At 36.2% G+C, this 27,533-nt stretch overlaps 2 protein-coding genes across 2 annotated transcripts; both read left to right on the forward strand.

Moving 5' to 3' along the window:
* Positions 1–8,831: 8,831 nt before the first annotated feature.
* On the forward strand, positions 8,832–12,166 carry LOC145164017 (uncharacterized). Its single transcript, XM_079082747.1, has 6 exons — positions 8,832–9,478; positions 9,600–9,982; positions 10,304–10,763; positions 11,123–11,129; positions 11,311–11,898; positions 11,987–12,166. Exons 1-6 carry the CDS (start codon positions 8,832–8,834, stop codon positions 12,164–12,166), a joined length of 2,265 nt encoding a protein of 754 aa, XP_078938873.1.
* A 5,629-nt stretch (positions 12,167–17,795) lies between these two features.
* LOC145166526 (glutamine synthetase leaf isozyme, chloroplastic-like) lies at positions 17,796–26,825 on the forward strand. Its single transcript, XM_079085524.1, has 13 exons — positions 17,796–18,235; positions 23,903–23,972; positions 24,169–24,234; positions 24,340–24,405; positions 24,494–24,577; positions 24,644–24,689; positions 24,757–24,811; positions 24,937–25,032; positions 25,722–25,775; positions 25,863–25,900; positions 26,050–26,179; positions 26,272–26,332; positions 26,468–26,825. Exons 8-13 carry the CDS (start codon positions 24,979–24,981, stop codon positions 26,776–26,778), a joined length of 648 nt encoding a protein of 215 aa, XP_078941650.1. The 5' UTR covers positions 17,796–18,235; positions 23,903–23,972; positions 24,169–24,234; positions 24,340–24,405; positions 24,494–24,577; positions 24,644–24,689; positions 24,757–24,811; positions 24,937–24,978; the 3' UTR covers positions 26,779–26,825.
* The last annotated feature ends 708 nt before the right edge of the window (positions 26,826–27,533 follow it).

Here is a 27,533-nt window from a genome sequence, read left to right on the forward strand (position 1 = left end):
ACATATCGTCGCTATAGAGTTGACCATTTTTATTGACTTTTTAAGATACAGGGACGACTTGTTGTCCCAACATGTTAAGCGGGAAAAATAAGAGATTGGCGCGTTCTTTAAACATCTATAGAGACGACATATCGCTCCAATAAATAACCAAAATTGAAAATAACATATTTTTTAATCGTTTAACAGAAATAAAGCATTTTGGGGTAAATATAGGGACGACTTGTCGTCCCTATAGCTTTCTATGCCCAAAAATATATGTTTTTAATCTATTTAGTTGGAAAATTTAAAACGATGTCGTTTGTTTGTGGGTATAGGGACGATAGATCGACCCCATAGGGTTATGATCTTAGGATCCCTTTCCGTTTGGTCGTCTCCGGTCTCTGGTCTCGGATTTCTCTGGGTGCTTGGGTGCTCATCGAATATCTTGTCTGAGGATCCGTCTTCCCCCCTTCACTAACCCTAGCGCCTCCATCTCTATTTCTCGTTCATTCAAGGCTTATAACTCAAGCAAATCTCTATCTTTTTGTACAGGTTCGTTGAAGCTAATGCGCATCTCTATATTTCTGTGTTTTTTTGTTCCTTCTTCTCCATCCCTAACTCGTGATTTTTTATGATTTCACAGTTGCTCTCTTAGTTGCTGTCTTAGGACGCGATTTTCTCCCACATTTCTGGTTCCCAGCTTATTAAAAGGTATTTTGTTTTCAACATTGATAATCACAATTGCTTTCTCATGTACAATATTCACAGATTTACTTCAATTGTTATTTACAAATTTACTTCAATTGTTGAAATCCTTTGTTTTTCTCATCTCTCGTTGAGAATTTCTTATGTTTGCTTAAGAAAATCCATTAATCAGCGTGTTTAGTGAATATCAGGCAGGGGCAGCAGCAATTAGGGCGGTCTGAACAGGTACTAAAGGTTTCCATGGAATTCCTTGCCTTTTCATTAAATCAATACACAAATATATAGATACATAATAGTTAACTTACCTAAATTACAGGAGGCTAAATAGAGAAGAATATATACACGAATATACAACAATAATAGTAATGACTAATATACCCCCTCAGTTTGAGCGGGAGGAGAGCAGACACTCAAACTGGACTTGAAGCGCTGAAAAAACTGTTTTTGTAGGCCTTTGGTGAAGATATCCACATATTGATGATCAGAGGGAACATGAAGGACTCGGATTCTTCCTATTTGAACGAGTTCTTGAACAAAATAGATGTTGATTTCGACATGTTTTGTACGTTGGTGTTGCACGGGATTGTCAGAGAGGTACACTGCAGAGATTTTGTCACAATAAACGATTGTAGCTTTAGTGATGGGCACATGCAGTTCGAGTAACAGGTTCCTAAGCCAGCTTGTTTCTGTAGTGGCGTTTGCAATGCCTTTGTATTCAGCCTCTGCGCTAGAGCGAGATACTGTAGGTTGACGTTTTGAGGACCATGAGACAAGGTTGTCTCCTAGGAATACACAATATCCGGATGTAGATCTGCGAGAGCCGGGGCACCCCCCCAATCAGCGTCTGACTAGGCAGTGATACATAGGTTTGGGGATGCATGAATGTGAAGGCCTTATCAATGGTGCCTTGAATGTAGCGAATAATGTGTTTTAACTAGTTGAAGTGGGGTTCCCTTGTTGCATGCATGAAGAGGCAGATTTGTTGACCAGCATATGCGATGTTAGGTCTCGTAAAGGTGAGATATTGCAAAGCTCCGGCTAGTCTACGGTAAAGAGTGCCATCTTCAAGGGGTTTTCCGACAATTGCACTCATTTTGGAAGAAGTGTCGGCTGGGGTCGCGACAGGAATGCAATTTGTCATGTTTTCCCTGTTAATTATAGCTCTCGCATATGTGGATTGGGAGAGGAAGAGACCACGAGAGGTGCGATGAACCTGTATGCCGAGAATATGATGAAGAGTACCCAGATCTGTCATTGCAAATTCTCGTGACAAGGTAGTGATGACACTTCTTAAAAATGAATCTGAAGAAGCTGTAAGGATAATGTCATCAACATATAATAACAAGTATGCGGTGTCTTGCCCATGGTGGTAAACAAATAATGATGTATCGTTTACTGCACTTTTAAAACCGTGAGATGTGATGTATGTGGCAAATCTATGGTACCAAGCTCTTGGGGCTTGCTTTAGTCCATAAAGGGACTTTCGTAATTTCAAACATGATGAGGATGGGCACGATCAACAAAGCCCGGGGGTTGATGCATGTAGACCGTTTCAGTTAAGATCCCGTGTAAAAAAGCGTTTTTAACATCAAGTTGATGGATTGGCCATGATCGAGACACTACAAGTGTAAGAACAGTACGAATAGTCGTAGGTTTAACCACATGGCTGAAAGTTTCATCACAGTCTATGCCAACATGTTGAGATTTACCATTAACAAAAAGATGCGCCTTATAGCGTTGTAGGGAACCATCAGCATGAAATTTATGGTGATAAAGCCACAGACAACGTATAACATGAGCATCCGGAGGTCGCGACACTAGTTCCCATGTCTCATTGTCACATAAAGCCTTGTATTCGTCAGTCATGGCATGTTTCTAGTTAGGGTCGTGAAGGCAAGGTGGGGGTTTTTGGGAAGAGGGGAGATGTTGGTGGTGTGTAGGTTTAGGAGAATACGTGGTTTGACAATTCCATGGCTAGATCGAGTGGCCATGGGGTGGGATGGGGCTAGTGGGGGTTGTGTTGACGACTGAGTGGGTGGATCGGTGGGAGGGGGAGAAGGCAGTGTGTGATGGTGAGGAAGAGTATTTGATGGAGTAGAAGTGAGGTGTGTAGTGGGTGTTTGAAAGTTGGAGAATTTGGTGAAGGTGGAGGAAAGGTTAGTGTCATCTGAAAGGAATTGGCATTCATATGTTGAGGATAGATTGGACGAAGCGAATGGGAAAACCGTCTCGTCAAATGTGACGTAGCGGGAGAGATAGATTTTTCCAGTTAAAGGATCGAGACAACGGTATCCATGATAATTTGCAGGATAGCCGAGGAAGACACATTGGATAGAACGGGTGTCAAGTTTGTGGTTACGTTGGGCTGAAAGATTTGGATAACAGGCACAACCAAACACATGGAGGTCGATATAGAAGGGGTTTCGACCAAACAACATGGTTGTTGGTGTTTGTTTATGAAGAACTTTGGTTGGGGTGATATTGTGAAGGTAGGTGGCAGCATGAAGGGCATCGACCCAAAGAGAGGGAAGTAGAGATGCATGAGCAAGAAGGACAAGAGCGATTTCATTAAGTCGGCGAATCATTCATTTAGATTTGCCATTCTGAGGTGAAGTTTGAGGGCATGCGAATCGAAGTGCAAGGCCATGTGTGGATGTAAAAGATTTAAATTGTGTATTATCGAATTCTCCACCCATGTCACATTGAAAACTTTTGATTTTGGTGTTGAATTGAGTTTGAATAAGAGAGTGAAATTGAGAGAATCGTGAAAAAGTTTCTGATTTGAATTTTAGAGGGTAAACCCACACATATTGGGTAAAATTATCGATAAACACCACGTAGTATTTATGGCCAGATTTACTTAGAACAGGAGACGTCCATAGATCACAATGAATTATGTCAAAAGGTAATAAAGTACGAGAATTGGAATCATAAAATGGTAGCCTTTTGTGTTTTGAGATTTGACAAGAGTGGCAAAGAGAATGAGTACTATTAGTACTTTTATTACAAGAAATAAATGGCCGAGAACGTAAAATGTCAATAATATTTCCAAACGGATGTCCAAGCCGGAAGTGCCATAAGGTGGGTGACGTCGTGGAAAGGAAAACGGAAGAAGACATCTCCGGAGGTGTGAACTTGTAGAGGGCTCCGGTACTGTTATGGCGGGAGAGGAACATTCCACTCTGAAGATCCTTCAAGGTAAAACCATAGGGGTGAAATTCAACAGATACATCATTATCAATAGTAAATTGGCGAACGGCCACAAGATTTTTTACAATATCTGGTGTGTGAAGAACATTGTTTAGTGAAATAGGTTTTGGTTGGGATAAAAGTTTGGTGTGTCCGGTGCCTAGAACCGGAATGTCATGACCATTGCCAACAAATATAGATTTTATGGGACTTGTAGTTGTAAAGTTGTTGAGTTTACCAGAATCTGCAGTGAGGTGGGAAGAAGCACATGTATCCATATACCAGTCCGACTCCTCTAGTGGATCCATGGTCATCGCCTAAAAAGAAGCTCCAATGTCTGTCGGTTCAAGTGCATTGAATGTAGCAGCAGTGTTGGCTTGAGGTGTGTCTGGAGATTGGTGTTGAGTGACTGGTTTTCGACGAGGAGGGTGTTGTTGTGATGTTGGCCGCGGATGGTTGTACCACGGATGTGTCCAACCAGGTTGAGTCGGATAAGGACATGGTGGTGGCAACATATGCCACCACGGTGGCGTATTGTAATAGTTTGAGAGATCTAACTGATGTTGGCTGTTCGGGCGAGGGTTGCGTGACTGAGAATTCTTGGTGTTTTGTTGTCGATGACGTCGCTGAGATGGAGGGGGATGGCTACGATGAGGTTGTCGGTTTGGTGGTCCCCCATGATTTTAGCGAGGTTGTCTCGGTGTTGGGTGAGATGCAACATTCACCTCTGTTACAGTGAGACCAACATTGGCGACAGTGGTTTGCTCATGGGTTTGTTGTCGGTTTCGTTCTAATTGAAGCATGCTTTGAGCTGTTTCCCAATCCGGTAATGCCTGATTTATATAGGCTGCAGTGGTATCATACTCCGGTGGTAGTCCTCGAACCAGTTGAAGTACCAATCGGTTTTCAGAAACCAGACTTTCCACATCAGATAATTGGTCAGCGATGTCTTTCAGTTTCTGACAGTATTCTTCAAGAGAGTTCACGGATCGGAGGGTAAGATTAGTGAACTCGTGTTCAAGGGCAGCAACACGGGATCCCTTGTTGTTGAGGAAGATTTTCTTCAACTTTTCCCAAGCTTGATAAGCCGTGTCGTCACCTAATATGCGTGAGAGAATATCATCCGAGATTGATCCATAGATCCACTGTATAACTATGGCATCAATTTCGTTCCATAGAGCATAGTCGGCGCTGATTTTTGCAGGAGGGGCGGTGCCATCAATATGGTGCAAGACGTTGTAGCCGCGGGCATGGAGCTTGAACAGTTTTACCCATGACGAGTAGGGAACCTTGGTACCATCCAAAACTCTGACTTTGTTTTAAATGATTGTGACAGTGTATACAGGATGAACGGGTTTTGTGGGGTTTGGTTCGTCACCGGGCATGATTGATTGGAGAAGAAGATGACAGCCGTGGCTGTCAATGGATGAGTTTTAGGGTTCTGTCGAATTCTGTGGAATTACGCTCTGATACCATAAAGGTTTCCATGGAATTCCTTGCCTTCTCATTAAATCAATACACAATTATATAGATACATAATAGTTAACTTACCTAAATTACAGGAGGCTAAATAGAGAAGAATATATACACGGATATACAACAATAATAGTAATGACTAATAGGTACAACCATGGGCGGCTCAACCATTTTGGGGGCTCTAAGTAAGCCAAAAATTTGGGGTCCTTTGGCCTTTACTATAGTCGGAAATCAAAAACATATGAGATGAATATGTCGCAGAAAATAGAGTCGGTAAAAAAATGCAATGTCGTTTCAGTTTCATGAATGCAGCGATCGTCGATTTATTCTTTCGCTTCATTTATTTTGTGGTTACTGGATTGGATTTTTTCATGGACTAAGCTTTTGGATTTTGGAAAATATGGGGCCCCTCAGAATTGGGGGCCCTAAGCCCTAGCTTAAAAAACCTCTACATAGAGCCGACCCTGGGTACAACAACAGCAACAACTCCAGTTGCAGCTTTTGGAATCCATCAATAGCATTGGAAATCCCGGGTAGTTTTCTTGTTGCTTTTGTTCTTGTCTACTCTTTTTGTGCTTTATCATATATATGATTACGCATATGAAATATCCTTATGGTGTTTGGATGTTCTTGTAAATGTCTAAATGATGCTTTATATATTGTTGGAATTGATACTATTTAATTAGACATGATAATTAACACACTAGGTCTCCAATCTTTATAAATCATATTAAAGAGTAAAGATTAATCTACTGGCTTTTTTTTGTCAAGAAATACTGTTAGTTTTGGTCTTCCTTTCATCAAGGCTTTGCATTACCTTCGATACTGCTGCTAATTTGTTGGTGTTTTGAATATGTAATCCACTAATACAATCATATATGATATATGACATGTCATGTTAAGTGGTTTTCCTTATTATATGGTCTATTAGGTTCATCATTATTGATTTAAATCTGCTTATTAAAGGCCCAGATAACGTTGTGTTCACAGATAAAGCTGAATTTTGTCAAGAAACAAATTATATTTTGTGACATAATATTGGGAAAATAAATAATATATAATAGCATCCAAGAAATGATACATTGATTAGGATCATATTGGCCTGGAAATTAAATAATTTTTCAATATAAATGACAGGGATCAAAATTGTAGTTTTTTAAAAGATAAAGGGTATATTGTATTTTGTAAATTGTATACCTTAGCAATACTTATAGTCTGCTGCTCCATTGCCTCATGTATAGTAGCTCTATCATGTTCCCTCATGCTGTCATTTTGATGTTCATATAAAGGTTACAAAAACATCTTATTTTTTACTTCTTTATTTAATAAAATTACGTTTTTTTTTAATATTGTACTACCTATCAAATTCATCAATGCAACATAGTCCACCATCAGCTAAAACAAGGGCCCCAGCTTCTTGCATCCATTCACCTACAAGTTCCTTGGATTGAATTATGGTGCATTCCATTCCATCAGGTAAAACAAACAACTTTTTTTTCAATTCCAGTGGAATCAAAGATTCCATTCCAATTCCATCCTACCAAACAAACAAGTCTCACCTCCATCTTTGACTGTTGTAACAATCAATCCAGCACTAGTGCTTCCCAATCCAGTAGTAATAAAGGGCAAATTCCCTTTATAAAGTCTCAGTTTTAGATTCAAATCAAGGAATTGCTGATCCAGTAGTAATCAGTTTTAGGTTCTGAGAAGCTGTTAGGCCATCCAAATAAAAACCTCCAGGCCATTTAAGTTGCACTGTTTCTCCATTTTTGCTTGCGAGTTGTAGAACTTCCTCTTGCATGTATATACCTTCATGGGTTTTGATGGTGAACTCTCACCCAGATTTTGTCCTAGGCTAAGATTCAACCACCCTCTTTGATAATCACCTGGGTTTTCTATATTTATATCGTCCCTGATATTCATTGAAACTATAGTTTAGGAATCTGATATTGAAGATTGGTTATTAGATGTTTTTTTAGAGTGATTTTGGGTCTTTATTTTTTATAGCAAATTTCAAAAACTGAGACTTTCCTGTTCCTGAAAACTTACATAGTTAAATAAAGGGCAAGTTCCCTTAAATAAAGTCATTATGTTATTATTTTTTTGTACTTTAGTCTAATAATAAGTTTAATCAGTTTACCATTAATCTTGACTGTTCTAGAAAACCTACTCGAATAAAAGTTCAAAAAAAAAAAAGAAATGACAAGACTTTTTTCTATTAAATTTAAAAAGACCCTGTTAAATTTAATAACAAGACCATAAGTCATTGGGCCAAAATCTCTTTTATGAGAGGTACTAAGATTTTAAAAAAGGAAGGAATTCTAATGAAAAGATTGACTGATTCCATTTGGCAAAAGCTTAAGTAGTTGAGAAGCCTATTGTCTATTTTTTCTCCTACAAGAGTTAGTTTTTGATTCCTCCCCTTTTGGGTGGTTTTCATCACCTAAATACAGAATCATTTATAACTTTGTAATAAAATATTATTAATGTATAATTAATATTTTGATATAATAATCGTTGTTTATATATATAAATATATTTATGATTAATTAAATAAAAACTTTCAATAGGGAACAATAATTAAAGTATGATGTATATTTGATATTTTGACTCATCTCGATCCATGGTATTTTAGAAATGAGTTTATCTTCTTTTTGTTGTATTTACAAAACATACCATATCATGTTCAATCAATTTACAAAACAAACCATATCATGTTGTTGACATCTAGGAAAGAGAAGTTGTTGAGCTGAGTTGGACAGCTGACTAAGGACTAGTCAAAGTCAAAGTCAAATTCAAAGTCAAAGTCAAATTCAAGGACAATATCAGGTATGTGATGATGATATAATCCCTTACTGTTTGAGAATAAATACAAGTGATACAGGAATAATAATGGTCTTCATTTACAATAATTTAACAAAGTACAATGCTATTTCTTGCTATAATTGCTAGTTTTATGAAAGTATGATATACAACTTAACACGAATTAAGCACACTAAGTATGTTGAATCAGATCAAATATAGACAACTAAGTATAAACTATTTCAACATTCAAGTAGAATGCTATAAAAAATAAAACAATACAAGTAGAAGTAGAATGCTATAAAAAATAAAGCAATACAAGTAGAAGTAGAATGCTATAAAAAATAAAGCAATACAAGTAAAAGTAGAATGCTATAAAAAATAAAGCAATATAAGTAGAAGTAGAATGCTATAAAAAAATAAAGAAATACAAGTAGGATGATATAATATGAAGAATATGAAATATAAATCCTAAATAAAAACAAATTAGTTATATATTTACTATACATACAATCTAATTCTTGATAATCAAACAGTTATGACAATTGATAAGAGTTGGATTACACTGCCAAATCGGAGCTCTCCAGAATTCCTGAAAGGTCTTAGAAACTTTATAGAGATTACCAAGAAATGTCGATGGTGAAGGAAAAACATGTTGCCCGTGTAGAGATTGTGTGAATATGTATCGACAAATTGTGACTACAATTTATGCCCACATACATGACCGTGGATTTCTTCAATCATATCGTATATGGATTCATCACGGGGAGGAATATCCTTTTTCAGATTTATACAACATTTGGTTTCCTAAAAACCATACTACAACAACACATGAAATGTTTGATGTAATAGATGATGTTATGGCAGAGGAAAATACACATGAAGGAAATATTGATGGAGAAGGAATTGGTTTAGACCCTGAATTTGATGCATTGTTTAAAGAGGCCAATATAGAGTTATACCCTGGTTGTAGCTGGATGTCTTCCCTAAACTTTGTAGCAAAACTGATGCACATGAAAGCCATCAACAAATGGACAGACAGTTCGATGGACCAACTTTTAGAGTTTTTAAGAGTTATGTTCCCAAAAGAAAATATGATTCCAGCTTCACACTATGAAGCTAAGAAGAAGCTGAAAAAGATTGGGTTAGGATATCAATCTATACATGCTTGTGTTAATGATTGTGCTTTGTTTTGGAAGGAGAATGAGTCGATGCAGAACTGTCCTATTTGTAACGAGAGCAGATGGGTTGACAAAAACACAAAGGGGAAGAAAGTGGCACAAAAAGTGTTGCGTTATTCTCCTTTGACTTCCAGGCTTCGTCGAAGGTATAGTTCTAGATTCACGGAAAAAAGACATGATTTGGCATCATACAGGGTGGTCAAATGATGGTAAGATGTATAATCCAGTTGATGGGAAGGCATGTCAAGAATTTGATGTATAATACAGATTCACGGAAAAAAGACATGATTTGGCATCATACAGGAACGCTCGCTTGGGTTTGGCTGCTGATGGCTTTAATCCATTTGGAAACATGAATCAGTCTTATAGTATGTGGCCGATAATATTGACAATGTACAATACCCCACCATGGTTATGTATGAAAGAGTCTTCTTTCATGTTGACTTTGCTAATTCCTGGCCCTAAATCACCTATGAAGGACATTGATGTTTTCTTGAAGCCTTTGGTAGACGAGTTGAAAATGTGGTGGGACGAAAGAGTGCAAATGAGAGATGCAGCAACCAACACTATATTTACTATGCGTGCAACACTATTATGGACTATCAACGATTATCCTGCTCGTAGAAGTTTGTCTGGATGGAGTGGTCAAGGTTATAAAGCTTCTTCTACCTGCAATAAAGTCACACCTTGATGTCGTATAACCAACAAGATAGCTTATGTTTGTCATAGAAGATTCTTGCATAGCAAGCACAAATGGAGGCAGAGTTTGTTGTTTAATGGCAAAAAAGAGTCGAGAAAGCCTCCCCGGCGATTCAGTAATGCAACAATATTAAAGCAACTAGACTGTCTCCCGGATCGTATTCCAGGTAAACATCCTAGCTATGGTTGGGGTGTGAAAAGAAAGCGTACAGAGTCAGAGTTAAATTGGACCAAATTGAGTATCTTCTTTATTAGTTATTGGTCTTTTTTAGAACTAAAACACAATCTGGATGTTATGCACGTGCAGACAAATGTGTCTAAGAGTTTTGTGGGTACTTTGTTGAAGAATGAAAACTCAAAAGACACACAAAAAGCAAGAGAAGATTTGGAAAATTGGGGTATTCGAGACAATTTATGGCTACAAAAGAATAACAACAAGATCAATCAAACACATCCAGATTACTCTTTCAAACCAATTGATCGAGAACGTTTCTGTCAGTTCATTAAAGGAGTCAAACTACCCGACGGTTTTGGATCAAACTTTAAGAACAAGGTGCTTCCTAATGATTCAAATATAATTGGGTTAAAGTCTCATGATTATCACATCCTCATGCAACGACTGCAACCAATAGGGGTTCGAGCTGGTTTGCCTACGAATGTTTCAACAGCAATCATTGACCTTTGCACATTCGTTAAAAAAATTTGTGCACGGACATTGGATGTGAAAGACATGTACAAAGCACATAATGAATTGATAAAGATCTTATGCAATCTGGAGTTGATATATCCTCCAACATTTTTTGATATATCCTTTTGAAAGATACATGAAAAAGTGAAAAGCTTATGTAAGCAACAAAGCAAGACCTGAAGGTTGAATAGCAGAAGGTTATGTTGCAGATCAAGCGTTGACATTCTGCTCCATGTATCTTGATGGTATATAAACCAAATTTAATCATCCGATGTCGAAGAAGAAAATCATTTCTCTTTCTAAAGAGGCCTCGAAAGCATTGCATTGGTTTGTACTATACAACTGCGATGAAGTTAAATGCTATATATCGTAAGTATTTTTATTTTTTATATTTTCTTTTTAGGTATTGTGTGAAATTATTTGAACCCTTTCTCCTAAATACAACGAATTTACATCTAAAAAGTCGGGAAGAGATGTAAAAGCGAAATTTTCTTCATGGTTCAGTGATAAGGTAGATATATTTTATACATATATTATATATAAATCTAAAGTATAATATTATTAGAAGTTATTAATCTTATATCTTTCTAGGTTTATCGTCTAGAAAAAAATTCGTCCCCTGAATGTACCAATGAATTAAAGGCATTGGCACATGGTCCGTTGAACGCGTTTTCTTACACTGCTTGCATAGTCCATGGTGTTAGATTTGTAGTATATGATCGTGAGCTTCGACGTACTACTCAGAACAGTGGTGGTTTTACACTTGGAGAAGATGGTACACCATTTTATGGTCAATTGGCGAAGATTATCCAGTTGAACTATTTAAGTGGTTACTCGGTTGTTCTATTTCATTGCAAATGGTTTAATACATCGAGGAAAAGACGATCTGTTGAGAAAAATGGTATCGTTGCTATTGACATCAGTCGTGAATGGTATGTCGGTACTGCATGGTACGATGGTGACCAATACATTTTAGCAACACAAGCGAAACAAGTATTTTATATTCAAGATCCTTCTCGAAATGGCAATAATTGGAGAGTTATGGAAGACGTTCACCATCGAAAACATTGGGACCATCCAAGTCTCAGTCTTGTTAATGATGTAGATGTTTTACACGACACTCAATCATCTGATTATAACTTGGTTGTCGACGTAGGTAATGATGGTGAATCAAATGTGGTTGTTGAGAGATGTGTTGCCCCTGTTGTGGATGATCAATCATTTCATTCTAAATTAGTCGCCGACTTAGGCTATATTACCCATGCAGGCGACGTTACGTGAAGTTGGTGAATCAAGTGATGATCCTATTGTGGACGATGAAGGTTTCATTGATGATGATGAGCAAGACAGTGATACGTACCCTTCAGAAGACGAAATTATTGATGATAATGATGAAAATGATGATGATCTTGTAGACACATATTATTCTAGTGATGATTATGATTGAATGTATTGTAATGTTTTTGTATCTTTAATGGATAGTTTTTACAATGTTTTAATTGTTGCTTATAATATTTATTTAATTTATGTTTATTATTTATTTCAATCAAAGGAATGTCGACACATGTTGCATGGGCCATGGTGGAGATGGTGGGAATGAACCTCCCCGACGTCCACGGAAGATCCCGACATCCTGTGAGTCATGTAAGTAACTTCTTATGATAAAATATGTCTTCATATTGGATATTTTTAACATACTAACTTTTCAATTACATGTGTCAATTACAAAGGGCCACTACCACTTGAAATTGAACTTACAGGAAAACAATTTAAGTTTTGTGGATACATTTACCAATTTTACATACGGTGTGTCTCAAATAGTGTTGCAGAGTTTGTCCCTTTTCACTATCCAAGTTGGAAAGATGTTCCTGAAAAATAAAAAAAAAAGTTTATCTCAGAAGTGCATGTAAGTATACAATCTAATGTTTTATTTTTATTTAAATCTTATAACTTTTAGATGTGTAATAATCCTTTATTTTGTAGAACTATTTTGATATTGAAGCTTTCCGAGACGCACCTTTCTGGAATCAAATGATTCAAGGAATCGACAGTGATTGTGCATCGTGTTACAGGGTCGGAAAGGGAAGTTGAAGAAATATTTTGATACAGTGGGAGGCTATAAGGATGTAGACTTCGTAAAGAGAAATCCCCCGCGGGCACAGTCTGAAAAAGAGTGGGGGAAAGTTATCAACAAGCTTTACACAAATGAAAAATGGAAAGGAAAGTCTATACAAAATAGTGAGAACAGAGGAAAACAACTTTATCCAAGTTCACATGGGAGTGAACCCTATTCCCAAAAACGGTTTAAGGATGTAAGTTTCTTTTTAGTATTATTTAAAGATTGATTAACAGTTATATGAAATCTTAATAATAGTTTTTTTCTAACTCTATATACAGAAAAGCAACAGGAAAGGTGAACTATATTGAGGGTTGGAAGAAGAGTCACTATAAAGAAGGTCGTGGATGGTGCAACATGCAGGCACAACAAGATTGGGTAAGTAAAAAGTTCCTATATTATTATGGTATTTAAAGTGGATTACCTATATTGCTTATATTTCTATTTAAAGTAGATTAAATATATTGAAAGTATATTGTTATGATAGTTATATTGAAATTTTAGTCTTATTGTTCTTATTAATTATAGTTGGACAGGTTGGTTGTCTTCTTTATAGTCATATTATGCTGCCGATTTTTAGTTAAAAAACTAATGTATGTTTCTTATTATTTTTTTGTTGTAGGTTAAAATTGAAAATGAATATAAGAAAATGTTAGAAGAGGTTAGTGGTGATGAATCAAAAGTAAAACAGCTAGAATGCTTGTCCCGTGTACTTGGAGAAAGGAGAGGTCATACACAAGGTGTTGGTCGAAAAATGAAAAATGTAGCACCTTATAATATCCCGGCTCCTTCAACAAATAATGTAGACCTCAATGCATTTGCTCTTCAGTTGACTCAACAATTGAGCCAACAGTTTAATCAACAAATGCAACAAATGTTCATGTCTCAAAATCCAAACAGCCAACTTCCGAACAGACAAGTGATATATAATGATGATGCTCAAAGTGATGATGATCAAAGTAGTGATTGGCAAACTTCTAGTGGATCAGATTAAATTAGGTAGTATTTGTAATTCTATGAAACTTTTATACATTTCAAATGAATGTTTTGGTAAATGTTTTGAGATTGTATTGTATTTTAGTATTTTCCAATCAAATTTATCGATTTAGCTATTTGTAAATTTACTGTTTTAAGAATTTGAGAAATTATAGTGGTTAAAAGAAGCTATATGGGCATACCTATAGAGACAACATGGGCATACCTATAGAGACGACATGTCGTCTCTACAGATACCTAGAGACGACATGTTTTTATAGGGGTATCTATAGAGACGACAAGGGCATATCTGTACAGATGCATCAACCACGACGAAACGCCGTTGCTGTAGGGTTACTGCTGTCCACTATGTATCCATCTATGGAGACGACTTATTGTTTCTATTGTTGCATCTATGGAGACGGCATGTTGTCTCCATAGGTTTATCTATAGAAGCTCCACTGTACTTGTGGAGACGACAAGTTGCTTTTATAGATTAATCTATAGAGACGACATATCGTCCTTATAGCTTTATCAAAGGAGACCAGCAACTTATAGCGACGAATCAGAGGGTGACATATTGCCACCAAAGGTTAGCAATTGCGACAAGTTTTTTAGCGACGACAATACAGATCTATTGCGACGGGGTTATCGAGACGACAACTATAGGGGCGAGATATCGCACCAGAGACCCCTATAGGGACGACTTTTTGAACCTGTAGAGACGACAATTATCGTCCCTATAGGTCCCGTTTGTGGTAGTGGTGTGTGTGTGTGTATATATATATATATATATATATATATATATATATATATATATATATATATATATATATATATATATGCTTATTTATATATAAATATATCATAAAACTTAAGAAAATTAAATGTAGAACTAACATCACAAAATTACGTTACCTGACGTGATATAGCCATAAGTATCTACAATTGTGGTCCAGTTGGATGAGTCTAGCTTTAAAAGCTTGGATGTACCAACATCTGAAATGTGTGCCTCATAATCAGAATCTAGAAGTATGTTGGCAATGGAAATGTCTCTATGAATTATAAATGAATTATACGAGGTGACCAATCATGATGCATATAAGCCAAACCATTAGCTATACCCTTTACAATATTTACTCTTTTCAACCAATCTAAATCTTTTTCCAAGACATCACTTTTTAAGATTGATCCAAGGCTTCCCTTTTCAAGGTATTCATTAATAAAGAATGAGTCGCGAACATGGGAGCAATATCCATAGAGTTTAACTATATTTCGATGCCTTATGTTCGTTAATGTTTGTATCTCATTAAGGAATCCATTCTGATCAACATTAATGTTTGTTTCTTGACAACTACCATATTGTTAGTATGTAGCTCGGCTATGTACACAGTCCCATATCCTCTGGTCCCAATGGAGTATGCTTCATCAAAATTGTTCATTGCTTTCAAGATGTCATCATACACTACTCCTCCATCAATACTTTTTATGGAGAAATAATCACCACCTTCTTTGTCCAATGGTTTCTGTGGATAATGTCTCTTTTTCTTTTGATAAGCAATTAGGCCAGACATGAAAAAACCAAGTGAAATTACATCGATAAGAGGGAACATAATTACATCGATAAGAGGGAACATAATTACCAGGATGATCCGATGATGAAAGAGATCATTTTTCTTCTTCAGGATTTGACTTGCACAAGGTTTTTGTCCTGTAAATTTCCCACACAAACCTGGATTGCTATTAAGGATGCATTCACAAAGTTAAAGCAAAGGGGAACTGGACCTGCGAGCTCATTGTTGGACATGTCGATGTCAATCCAACTAGGCAAACTTGTAAAAGCGTTAGGAATGGAAGTGGATAGTCTATTGTGAGAAAGATTCATCTCTTGTAGATTTTTCAAACTGTGAACTTCAGATGGTATCTCTTGTGTGAGCAAATTTTGAGATACATCAACTTCTGTAAGTTGAACTAATTTACCAATTTCAGATGTAATTTTCTCACTAAGCTTGTTATTATTATGATTTAAGTAGTGGATATGCTTCCATTGACTAATACTTCTTGGTATTGACCCATTCAATCTATATGTGGATAGATCGAGTACTTAAAGGAGTTTACAAGATCCAAGCTCTGTAGGTATAATACCTGAAAGATGGTTATTAGCCAAAGACATATTCAACATACTTTTCATCTTCCCAAACTCCTTTGGGATTTCACCTACCAAATGATTGGAAGAAAGATCAAGCCTTTGTAGTTGAGATGAATTTGCAAACTCTGGTGGTATGCTACCACTGATGATGTTATGATAGGCCATCATTAAGGATGTCAAATTTTTTCATTTACTCCAGTTTTGAGAAAGCTGGCCATATAAAGTATTATGACTGATATCAAGGTATTTTAAGTGTGGATATATGCCAATGCTATTCGATATATCTTCAATGAATTGATTTTGATCAAAACGAGTCCTTATTATACTAAGACAATTCTGTAAGCCTCTTGAAATAGGACCAGTGAGTTGATTACCATTTACTATTAACTTTTGAAGCTTTCTTCCATGGCACAAATCTTCAGGCAAATGGCCAGAAAAATTATTATCTGACCGATCAAACACCTCTTGTTTCCCAATCCTTGTGGAATCGAACCAAAAAATTTATTTGTACGAAGGTACAAACTCTGTAGGTTGCTGAGGTTTCCTAGTGATGAAGGAATAGAACCACTAAGTTGATTGTCACTCATACTAAGATTAGTGAGAGACTTCAAATTCCCAAGTTCAATAGGAATGGGACTGGAGAGTTGATTGTGGTGCAAATAAAGGACATTCAATGATGTCAGATTGCCCAAGGATGAAGGAATGGAAGCACTAAGTTGATTGTCATTAACTTGAAAATCAATGAGACTTCAAATTCCCAAATTCTGTAGGAATGGGACCAGTGAGTTGATTATGGTGCAAATAAAGGACATTTAAAGATGTTAAATCCCCCAATGATGCAGGAATGGAACCACTAAGTTGATTGGTGCTCACCTGAAGATCAGTGAGACATTTCAAATTACTAAGTTCAATAGGAATGTGACCAGATAATTTATGCACACCTAGGTACAGAACCTGTAAGTTACTTAGGGTTTCTAGAGATAATGGAATAGAACCACTAAGATTGTAGCTCATGAAAAGTTTATTGAGAGATTTCATGTTCTCAAGTTCAATAGGAATCAGACCAGAGATGGTTTATGGTGCAGGTTTCCTATTTCAGGTGGGATTACTCCAGAAAACATATTCAATGAAAAGTCAAGACATACAAGTTTGGAGAGGACACTACAAACAAAACGCCGTTTAGTGGCATACATTTTTAATGGCAAATTTTGTTTATGCCACTATATCATGTTTTTAGTGGGATATTTTATGTGTCACTATAAAATTTAACAGCTTTAGTGGTATTTAACAGTTTGTGTCACTAATATTCATATTATTAGTGGCACAATGATATAAAAATGCCATTAAAATATATATTTTGTGTAATACATTTTATTAAATACCACAAAAAAGTTTTATTGTAATATTGAATTTTTTTGCCACTAAAAGAAAATCGATCCAGTTTTATAATCTGTATTGATGGAAGATTGGAGGATTATGGATTTGTTTTGTGCCACTAAAAGACCTAAAATTCATTAAAAATGGACACAAGTTTAGCAAATAGGACGTGCAAGTGCCAATGATAGTTTGCTGAAATCTCATTTCCCCTTTCACACACTCCTTGATCACTGCATGCCCTAATTTGATCGCCATTCACAAGCTCTTTAGAGCCGAGATCCCTAACCTACCATTGTCAGACTCTGACAAGTTGCAGAACTTCGGTAATCCAAAATCTGTTCACTACTAGAAACTTGATCTTTAGCAACGGAATTAGCTACGGATTCTATATGTAGCTAATCAACGACGACTTACCAAGGGATCAACGATAGAATGCACTAATATTTCGACCAAAATACTTATATAATTTTAGAGAGGTATCAACGAGGGATCATCGACTGATTTCTAAGAATTTCTCGACAAAAACATTTCATCGTTAATCCATCTCAAATTAAAACCTCTTAGCGAGGGAATAACGATGGATTGCTAAAAATCACAGGCCTTGCCCTCGCAAATCGCTCGCAGATAATTGACGCCTCAATTTTTCATTCCCCACATTTCTTCTTTTCTCGCCTCGTTTTATTTTCATTCCCACCGATTTCTTTCCAAAGCCCTAATTTACCTATCGATTTCTCGCCTCAAATCCCTCTCACATCCTCTTTGGCTTCCGATTCGTCTCCATTCCTCATTGACTCATCGTTTCCCAGCGCCGTTCAATCCTCTATTGTCTCTTCAGATCTCCTAGTATAACTGATCAGCAATCTCCACCTCTATCATAAACTCGAGAAAATTAATCTGAGGTGGTCTTCATCAACTTTCTGATAATCGAAATATTCTGGATTTGAGTATAAATTAGCATATGTGTGGAAAAGTTGCCTCCAAAATTAGCAAGTGGCAAATAGTTCAGGGGTTATTTCCGTAACTTATCATTTACTATTTATAGTTTGACTATGAATAGTAATCTAATATGAAATTGAAAATGAAATTGGACGGAATGGAGGCGCAGACATTATTATATGTGTATAGTAATATGCAATATGAATTTGAAGATTGTAGGCGCAGCAATTTTGTCTTGGACGGCATTTTTGTTTTTTTACGTTCATTTGTATTCTCCTCTTTGGCTATAAATAGCCCGAGAGATTTAACCCACATATAACCCAACAATCAAAATATATATATATAGTAAAACATTACATATATATATATATATATATATATATATATATACACTGATACACCACTATATATTTTAGCCCTCTCACTCTATTTGTAATCTCTTTCATAATCCCTGTAAACACTGCAAATTATAGTGAATTGTTTCTCGGCTTCCTCCGCCCGTGGTTTTTTCCCGATTTGGGTTTCCACGTAAATTCCTGTGTCTCTATTCTATTTATTTTATTCGTATTACGTTGTGATTATTACGCTTTGATAATTTTTGATCCCATTCCGCATTGAGCTAATATTATTTAAGTCTATTCGGATCCTTCGTATTACACAACAATTGGTATCAGAGCATCCGGGTTGTGATATTAGCTTGTTGGGATCATTTTATCAAGTAATTAATCATGTCTTCGGTAAAATACGATATTCCACTACTGGATCGTAACACACGATTTCCGTTGTGGCAAGTAAAGATGAGAGACATTCTCATTCAGATGGATTTACACAAGGCGCTTTTGGGTTTCAATAAGATGCCCGATACATGGACCGAAGAAGAAAAGGAGATGAAAGATCTGAAGGTTTTATCCCAGATTCGTTTGCACTTGTCAAACGATATTTTGCAAGATGTTCTAAAAGAAACGTCAGCGGCTTCTTTATGGCTAAAGTTGGAGCAACTGTTGATGACCAAGAGCTTACCAAACAAGTTGCATTTGAAGCAACGGTTGTTCAATCTCAAGATGATTGAAGGAGGCTCTTTAACTGAACATATATCCACATTTAAAGAGTTAGTAAATAACTTAGAGAATATGGATGTTCAGTATGAAGATGAAGACTTGGCTTTAGTCTTACTGTCGTCGTTGCCAGAATCCTATAGCCATTTTCGTGATACTATTATCTATAGCCGTGACACTTTAGTTTTAGATGAAGTCTATACAGCTTTGGATTCCAAAGAGAAGATGAAGCATATTACTGGTGGTGGTTCAAGTGATGCTAAAGCCAAAGGTTTGAATGCCAGAGGAAGAACAACAGAGAGAAGTAGAACTTCTCAATCTTCCAACAGAACCAGATCCAAATCAAAAGGCAAACGAAAGTTTTGCAACTATTGTCACAAGAAGGGACATGTGCTTGAAGAATGCTTCAAGTTGAAGAATAAAGAAAAAGAGAAGACGGCAGCAAATGGTAAACAAGCTAGCACTTCGGGTGAAGCCGATGTAGCTGAGGTGGAAGGTATTGGAGAACTTTTGACAGTTTATTCAGATAAACTGGATTCCACTGGTGATTGGATACTCGACTCTGGTTGTACTTTTCATATGTGTCACAACAAAAGTTGGTTTTACACATTTGAAAAGGTTAACCAGGGCTATGTGTTGATGGGTAACAATACTACATGTCCAGTTCTTGGACATGGTTCAGTCAGGATCCGTATGTTTGACGGAGTTATTCGAACCATGGGGGATGTTAGATATGTTCCTGACCTCAGAAGAAACTTGTTATCTCTCAGTTCCTTTGACAAAAGGGGATACGAGTTTGCTGGTAAAGGTGGAGTTCTCAGGGTATTCAAAGACGGCTCCGACAAACTGAGAGCCAAACGAAAAACCTCAGATCTTTACTTTCTTGACGGGCAAACAATTTCGAGTGATGCTGCTGTTGTTTCAAAGTCTCTTTCTGATCCAGATCAGTCCCGTCTTTGGCACCTTCGACTCGGCCATATGAGTTTTCAAGGCATGTTAGAATTGAGTCGAAGAGGTTTACTTGGTCAACTAAAGATTGTTGATTTGGATTTCTGTGAAGACTGTGTATATGGCAAGGCAAAACGAGTGAGGTTTGCAAGTGGCATCCATACAACGAAAGGACCACTTGATTATGTTCACTCGGATTTGTGGGGACCGGCTCGAGTTGCTTCAAAAGGTGGAGCTATTTATATGCTCACTATTATTGATGATTTCTCCAGGAAGGTGTGGTCTTTCTTCTTAAAACATAAAGGAGACGTTTTCTATACCTTCAGAAATTGGAAAGTTCAGGTTGAAAAGCAATCAGGTCTGGTGGTAAAGTATCTTCGTACGGATAATGGACTTGAGTTTTGCTCAGAAGAGTTTAATGTCTATTGTCAAAAGGAAGGCATTACTCGACATCGCACAGTAGTCCATTCACCTCAACAAAATGGTGTAGCTGAAAGAATGAATCGCACCATTATGGAGAAGGTCTGGTGTATGCTTTCTAATTCCAAATTGCCAAAGTCTTTTTGGGCGGAGGCTGCTTCGACTGCTTGCTATGTTATCAACCGATCACCGTCACGAGCAATCGAGAAGAAAACTCCGTTTGAATTATGGTCCGGTAAACCTGCAAATTATTCAGATTTAAAACCATTCGGATGTCCAGCGTATGCACGAGTTGACAATGGGAAGCTAGAACCAAGAGCAATCAAATGCGTTTTTCTTGGGTACAATCAAGGTGTAAAGGGTTACAAGTTATGGAGCTTTGATTTGAAGAAAATTATCATCTCAAGAGATGTTACTTTTGATGAGTCTGCTATGATTCAACCAGTTGCTGACTCTTCTAAAAGAACAGATGCATCAGATGTATCATCCGAAGCAAATAAAGAGTATGCTCAAATGGAGGTGGAGCTTCCTACTTCACCTACCACTAATCAAAGTACAAATCAGCATCAAGATTCTTCTTCGTCGAATGAGCATGTTGTTGGTGAAGATTCAACACCTTCACAACCACAAGCTACTACTCCAAGCATTGCAAGAGATAGACCGAGAAGACAGATTATTCCTCCGAAGAGGTATGCTGAATCTGATTTGGTTGCCTATGCTTTTATTGTTGCTGATAATATTGAGTACGCAACGGAGCCTGCGAATTATGACGAGGCTATCAAATCTGAAGACTCAAATGATTGGATGCTCGCTATGCAAAATGAGATGGAATCCTTGCAGCGAAACAGTACTTGGAATTTAGTTCCTATTCCGAAAAGGAAGAGACCAGTTAAATGCAAGTGGGTCTATAAGCTCAAGGAACCTGTCAACCCAAATGATAAACCAAGATACAAAGCTCGGTTAGTAGCTAAAGGCTACAGTCAGATTCCTGGTATTGATTACACTGACATTTATTCCCCAGTTGTCAAACATACTTCCATTCGTGTATTGTTGGGGTTGGTTGCTTCTAACGATTTTGAGTTAGAACAACTTGATGTCACTACAGCTTTCCTAAATGGTGAGCTTGAGGAAGAGATTTTTATGCAACAACCTGAAGGTTTTGTAGTTCCTGGAAAGGAGAACTACGTATGCAAGTTGAACAAATCTCTTTATGGCCTCAAGCAGTCTCCTAGACAATGGTACAAGAGGTTCGATTCTTTCATGACCAGTCACAAATTCAGCAGGTGCACCTATGATAGTTGCGTTTATTTCAAGAAAGGTGACAATGGTTCAAAGATCTACTTACTCTTGTGCGTGGATGACATGTTGATTGCAGCAAAAGATATGAAGGAGATTTAGAAGTTAAAAGACCAGTTGAAAGCTGAATTTGAAATGAAGGACTTAGGAGCTGCCAAAAAGATTTTAGGTATGGAAATTATTCGTGACAGGAAGTCTAGGATCTTGCATCTTTCTCAGAAAAGTTATATTGAGAAAGTCCTAAGACGCTTCAATATGCACGAAGCAAAGTCTGTCAACACACCTTTTGCAGCTCATTTCAAGCTATCATCCGCTTTGAGTCCTACTAATGAGACTGATATGGCTTACATGGCACGTGTTCCATACTCTAGTGCTGTTGGATCTTTAATGTATGCTATGATCTGCACACGCCCTGATTTGGCTTATGCTGTTAGCATGGTTAGTAGATACATGGCGAACCCGGGGAAAGAACACTGGAAAGCAGTTCAGTGGATTTTTCGTTATTTACGAGGTACGTCTTCCATGTGTTTACGTTTTGGCAAATCTAACACTGGGGTGTTCGGATATGTTGATTCAGATTATGGAAAAGATTTGGATAAACGAAGATCAATTACAGGGTATGTGTTTACACTAAATGGTTGTGTTGTTAGTTGGAAAGCCCAGTTACAGTCTACAATTGCCCTGTCTTCTACCGAGGCAGAGTACATGGCGATTACAGAAGCAGTTAAGGAAGATATCTGGTTGAAGGGGTTATTCGGAGAACTCGATGATAGAATAAAGGTGACCACAGTTTTCTGTGACAACCAGAGTGCTATCTTCTTGAGTAAAGATCAAATGTTTCATGACCGAACAAAGCATATTGATATTCGTTATCATTTTGTGCGGGATATCATTGAAAAAGGTGATTGTGTTGTGGACAAGATTCATACAGATTATAATCCCGCTGATATGTTCACTAAAAGTCTTCCTATAGCCAAGTTCAAATTATGTTTGGACATGGTGGGTGTTTCTGATCGCAGTTGAGCCTGAAGGCTCGTGGTGGAGAAAGTATTATTTATTTTTTCGGAAACAATTTTTCTCTATACAAAATTGCAGTTTTTTATGGAAGTTTTAGAGTTTGATGAGCTAAAGGTTTTGACTAATCGTAAAGCATGACTTGCTTAATTTTGATGTCAAGGTGGAGATTGTGGAAAAGTTGCCTCCAAAATTAGCAAGTGGCAAATAGTTCAGGGGTTATTTCCATAACTTATCATTTACTATTCATAGTTTGACTATGAATAGTAATCTAATATGAAATTGAAAATGAAATTGGACGGAATGGAGGCGCAGACATTATTATATGTGTATAGTAATATGCAATATGAATTTGAAGATTGTAGGCGCAGCAATTTTGTCTTGGACGGCATTTTTGTTTTTTTACGTTCATTTGTATTCTCCTCTTTGGCTATAAATAGCCAGAGAGATTTAACCCACATATAACCCAACAATCAAAATATATATATATATATATATATATATATATATATATATATAGTAAAACATTACATATATATATATATATATATATATATATATATATATATATATACTGATACACCACTATATATTTTAGCCCTCTCACTCTATTTGTAATCTCTTTCATAATCCCTGTAAACACTGCAAATTATAGTGAATTGTTTCTCGGCTTCCTCCGCCCGTGGTTTTTTCCCGATTTGGGTTTCCACGTAAATTCCTGTGTCTCTATTCTATTTATTTTATTCGTATTACGTTGTGATTATTACGCTTTGATAATTTTTTATCCCATTCCGCATTGAGCTAATATTATTTAAGTCTATTCGGATCCTTCGTATTTCACAACAATATGGATTCTTTTCTAGATTTGAACCGATATGAATTTGGTACCGTGTGTAGGTATTTGACAAGGGGCTCAAATTCAAAACGGCAACAATCATAAGTTCCATAATTTCTGTACCTATTGTCGGTAAGTATTTTTGTTCCAGTACTCTTCTTTTCTCTATGCTTATCTTCTTTGTAGGATCCATGTTTGACTTTTCGGTCAAGGATATTGCTCTCGAGTTAGAGATTTGTTCATGTTCTGTGATATCTCAAGAGTTAACATCCTGAATTTCTGTGGACAAATTCAATTTTGATGTTTAAACTGGATTTTATAATTCCAGGAGCGCTCAAGTGGTCGATCTCGTGGTTTTGGATATGTAACCTTTGCAACAGTTGAAGATGCCAAGGCAAGTTATTGTTTATTACTTTATTTAAAATTTCTTATTATATACAAGATTGATAGATCTTCATACTTGTTAATTTAAATCATTTTATGATGATAATTTTTATAGGCTGCACTTGCGAGTGAACACTTCCCAAGGAATAGAGCACTTGAAGTAAAAATAGCCACACCAAAGGTTTTTTTTCCAACACTTTATCATATATTACTTCTGAAATTTTCATAATTTTAATCAAATTTGCTGTTTTTTTTTTCTTCTTTTGGAGGAAATGAGAGCACCTTCAAAAAAAAGTCACCAGGATATTTGTTGCTAGAATTCCTCCCTCAATTACAGAAGATGAATTTAGGAGGTAGATTTAATCATTTTATACACTCTATAGTTTTCTTTTGCTTACAAAATGTTTGTTTTTTTCCAGCCATTTTGATAAATTTGGTGAAATTACGGATTTGTACATGCCCAAGGTACATAAATTTTTATATTTTCTTCTGTTAATTTGTTTTATAGGAACTTAATATTTTATTTCTTTAGGATCCAAGTACCAAAGGGCATTGTGGAATTGGTTTCAATACTTTTGCAATTGCTGGTAATTCCATTAAAGATTGTAAAATTCGTATTCATTAACTTTTAGTTTTTCCCAGTTTACCCTTTTTGGGATTCTTTATGCTTTAGTACTAATAGTCTGATGTTTTTTGTTTTTGATATAACTAGGAGAGGATTGACCACCTACTGTATCCTAATCCTGGATAAGGAATGATACATGAACATCTTCAGTTTTTCCATTTTCTTGGAATTATACTCGGAAAGGTAAGCTAAATGCTATTTAGTATTCTTAGGATCATTAGTAACTTCATGCAATTAGTTATACAAATATTTTTATGATTATTATGGTTTCCAGTGTGCTCAATATGTTGAGTGGTTGTTTTCTTTCAATAATTACTGAATTTTTTAGTTTCATAAAGTTATCTGCTTTTAATTTTGGGATTGTTGGACTTTTGAATTTATTATGTTATGCTCTATATTAGCATAGCTTTCTTTCATCTTTTAATTCCAAATATATAGTTCACGTGCATAATCTTGTATATTTGGGAGTACCTTTTATTAACCTTATCTGTTCTATGGCACATTTTAAAATCATTCAATGCAAATTGAAGTTCTTCATTTGTATGCATACATTTTCAGTCCTCCTGCTATCTAAAAGTTCCATGTATGCATACAAATCTCACTCTCAAAGGGAGTAATTTGTTAGCATTCCATATCAACTTTCTGTTCAATACATACAAAAAGTAAGTAGGCAGAATAGAAATAAAAAAAGACACAATAAAGTAGTCAAATTATAGGCTTGACTGTGATGATTATTGTCTTTAAATATGATAATTAAAATAATGGGATGCCCTTTGCAGAAATTTTTGATGTTTCCCTGTTAATATAGTATAAGTTTTGGGCTTCTTTCACAGGAGAGTAGTTTTTTAAATATTCTTTTTTTTTTTAAACAGAGAATTATTGAACAAGCTGGTGTTGTTTTGACACTTGACCCTAAGCCAATTGAGGTAATCAGTAATCGAGTTTTTGTGTATTGACTTTTTTTATCAGATATTGTAATTTACATTTTTTTTTATTTTTTTTTATGTTGACAGGGAGACTGGAATGGAGCAAGATGCCACACTAACTACAGGTACTTGTTTTTTTATTTTATTTTTGGTTGGATGGAATGGAATGGACCTTTCCATTCCATTCCATTCCTTCCCTGATTCCATCATATACCAAACACTACCATTTTTCTTACATTATAATTCACTTCCATTTTCCTTTCAATTTTTACAGCACATTAAACAAAAAGGCGATTCTCAACCTTTCCCTTCGCCACTCAGACCACATCAGTGCTTATGGTGAAGGAAATGAAAGAAGATTGATAGGAAAACACGAAACTGCCAGCATCAACACATTTTCATGGGTATCTAAAACCATAAAAAAAAAATTTATACCAAATTCAAAATATATAAAACCAATAAAAATTCATGCTTTTAAATATCATTCATCTTACAGGGTGTTGCTAACCGTGGTTGCTCAATCCGTGTGGGGTGTGACACTGAGAAGGCAGGCAAAGGTAAAATATAATTTTACTTAATCTTCTTTATTAAGTTGTTCTTTTTATATCAAGTAAAAAAGAAACACATCTGTATATAGCTTACTAAATTGAGAACTACTTAATGAATGTTTTTTCATGGTTTGTTGTGTGTAGGTTATTTGGAAGACAGGCGTCCAACATCAAACATGGATCCACACATAGTGACTGGATTACTTGCAGAAACTACTCTCCTGTGGGAGCCTACTCTTGAGGCTAAAGCACTTGCTGCTCAGATATACATTGTTTTTTTTATATATTTTTTGGTCGGAATCGGAATTCAATTCCATTCTTGTCCTGTATTTAGTTTGCCTAATTCCATGCGAATCGGAATCCAATTCAATTATGTTCCTTCTTTCGGATGCAATGCAAGATATGAAGCAATGGAGAATATGTATGTGGAAATGCAAAATATGAGACAAAATTGAGATTATGGTAAACATTGATATTTGATGTTTTTGGATGTTTTGTTAAACTTTGATATTTGATATTGGCATTTTAATATTAGTGTTTGGTTTTGGATTGTATAATTATTTGATCCTTTGGTATTAATTTGTTATTGTTTAGTTTGGGATTGTATAATTATTTGATGTTTTTAGTATTTTTGTAATAAAAAAATTAATATTATACATTTGCGAGGGATCAGCGACGGAAACAAAAAAAGCACATCTAAAATTTGCTAGTGATCAGCGACGGAATATAAAAAGACAGATATAGACGTTTGCAAGGGATTAGCGACATAATATTTTTGTTGTTGATGTCCTAAATAATGGTATTATGGGACCAATTTGCGATGGATATTCCGTTGCTAAAGTCGTCGCAAGGAAAAACTTGTCTGTCGCTAAATCTCTAGCTAAGTCATTAGCCACATTCTATTTGGCTATGGAGTAACTCTGTCACAGATCCGTCGCAAAAGACCTTAAGTGACGGAATAGCGACGGATTCATCCGTCGCAAAAACCCATGTTTCTAGTAGTGATTGTTGAAATTCGATTTTGATTTTATCTCTGATTGCACTAATTTGATCGTCGTTCACAAGCTCCTCAGAGCCGAGAGCCTCACGACCATAGGACTCGAGCAACAAGTTGTTGAACATCACATATCGGAATTAGGTTTCGAACTTTGCATATTCCAAACTCTGAAGCTCTATTATCGAAATTCCAGGTTCTCGTTTAACTATCACC

Source organism: Lactuca virosa, chromosome 3 (assembly GCF_052849685.1).
Source record: "Lactuca virosa cultivar CGN04683 chromosome 3, Lactuca_virosa_CGN04683_v6, whole genome shotgun sequence".
NCBI classification, from domain to species: domain Eukaryota; kingdom Viridiplantae; phylum Streptophyta; class Magnoliopsida; order Asterales; family Asteraceae; genus Lactuca; species Lactuca virosa.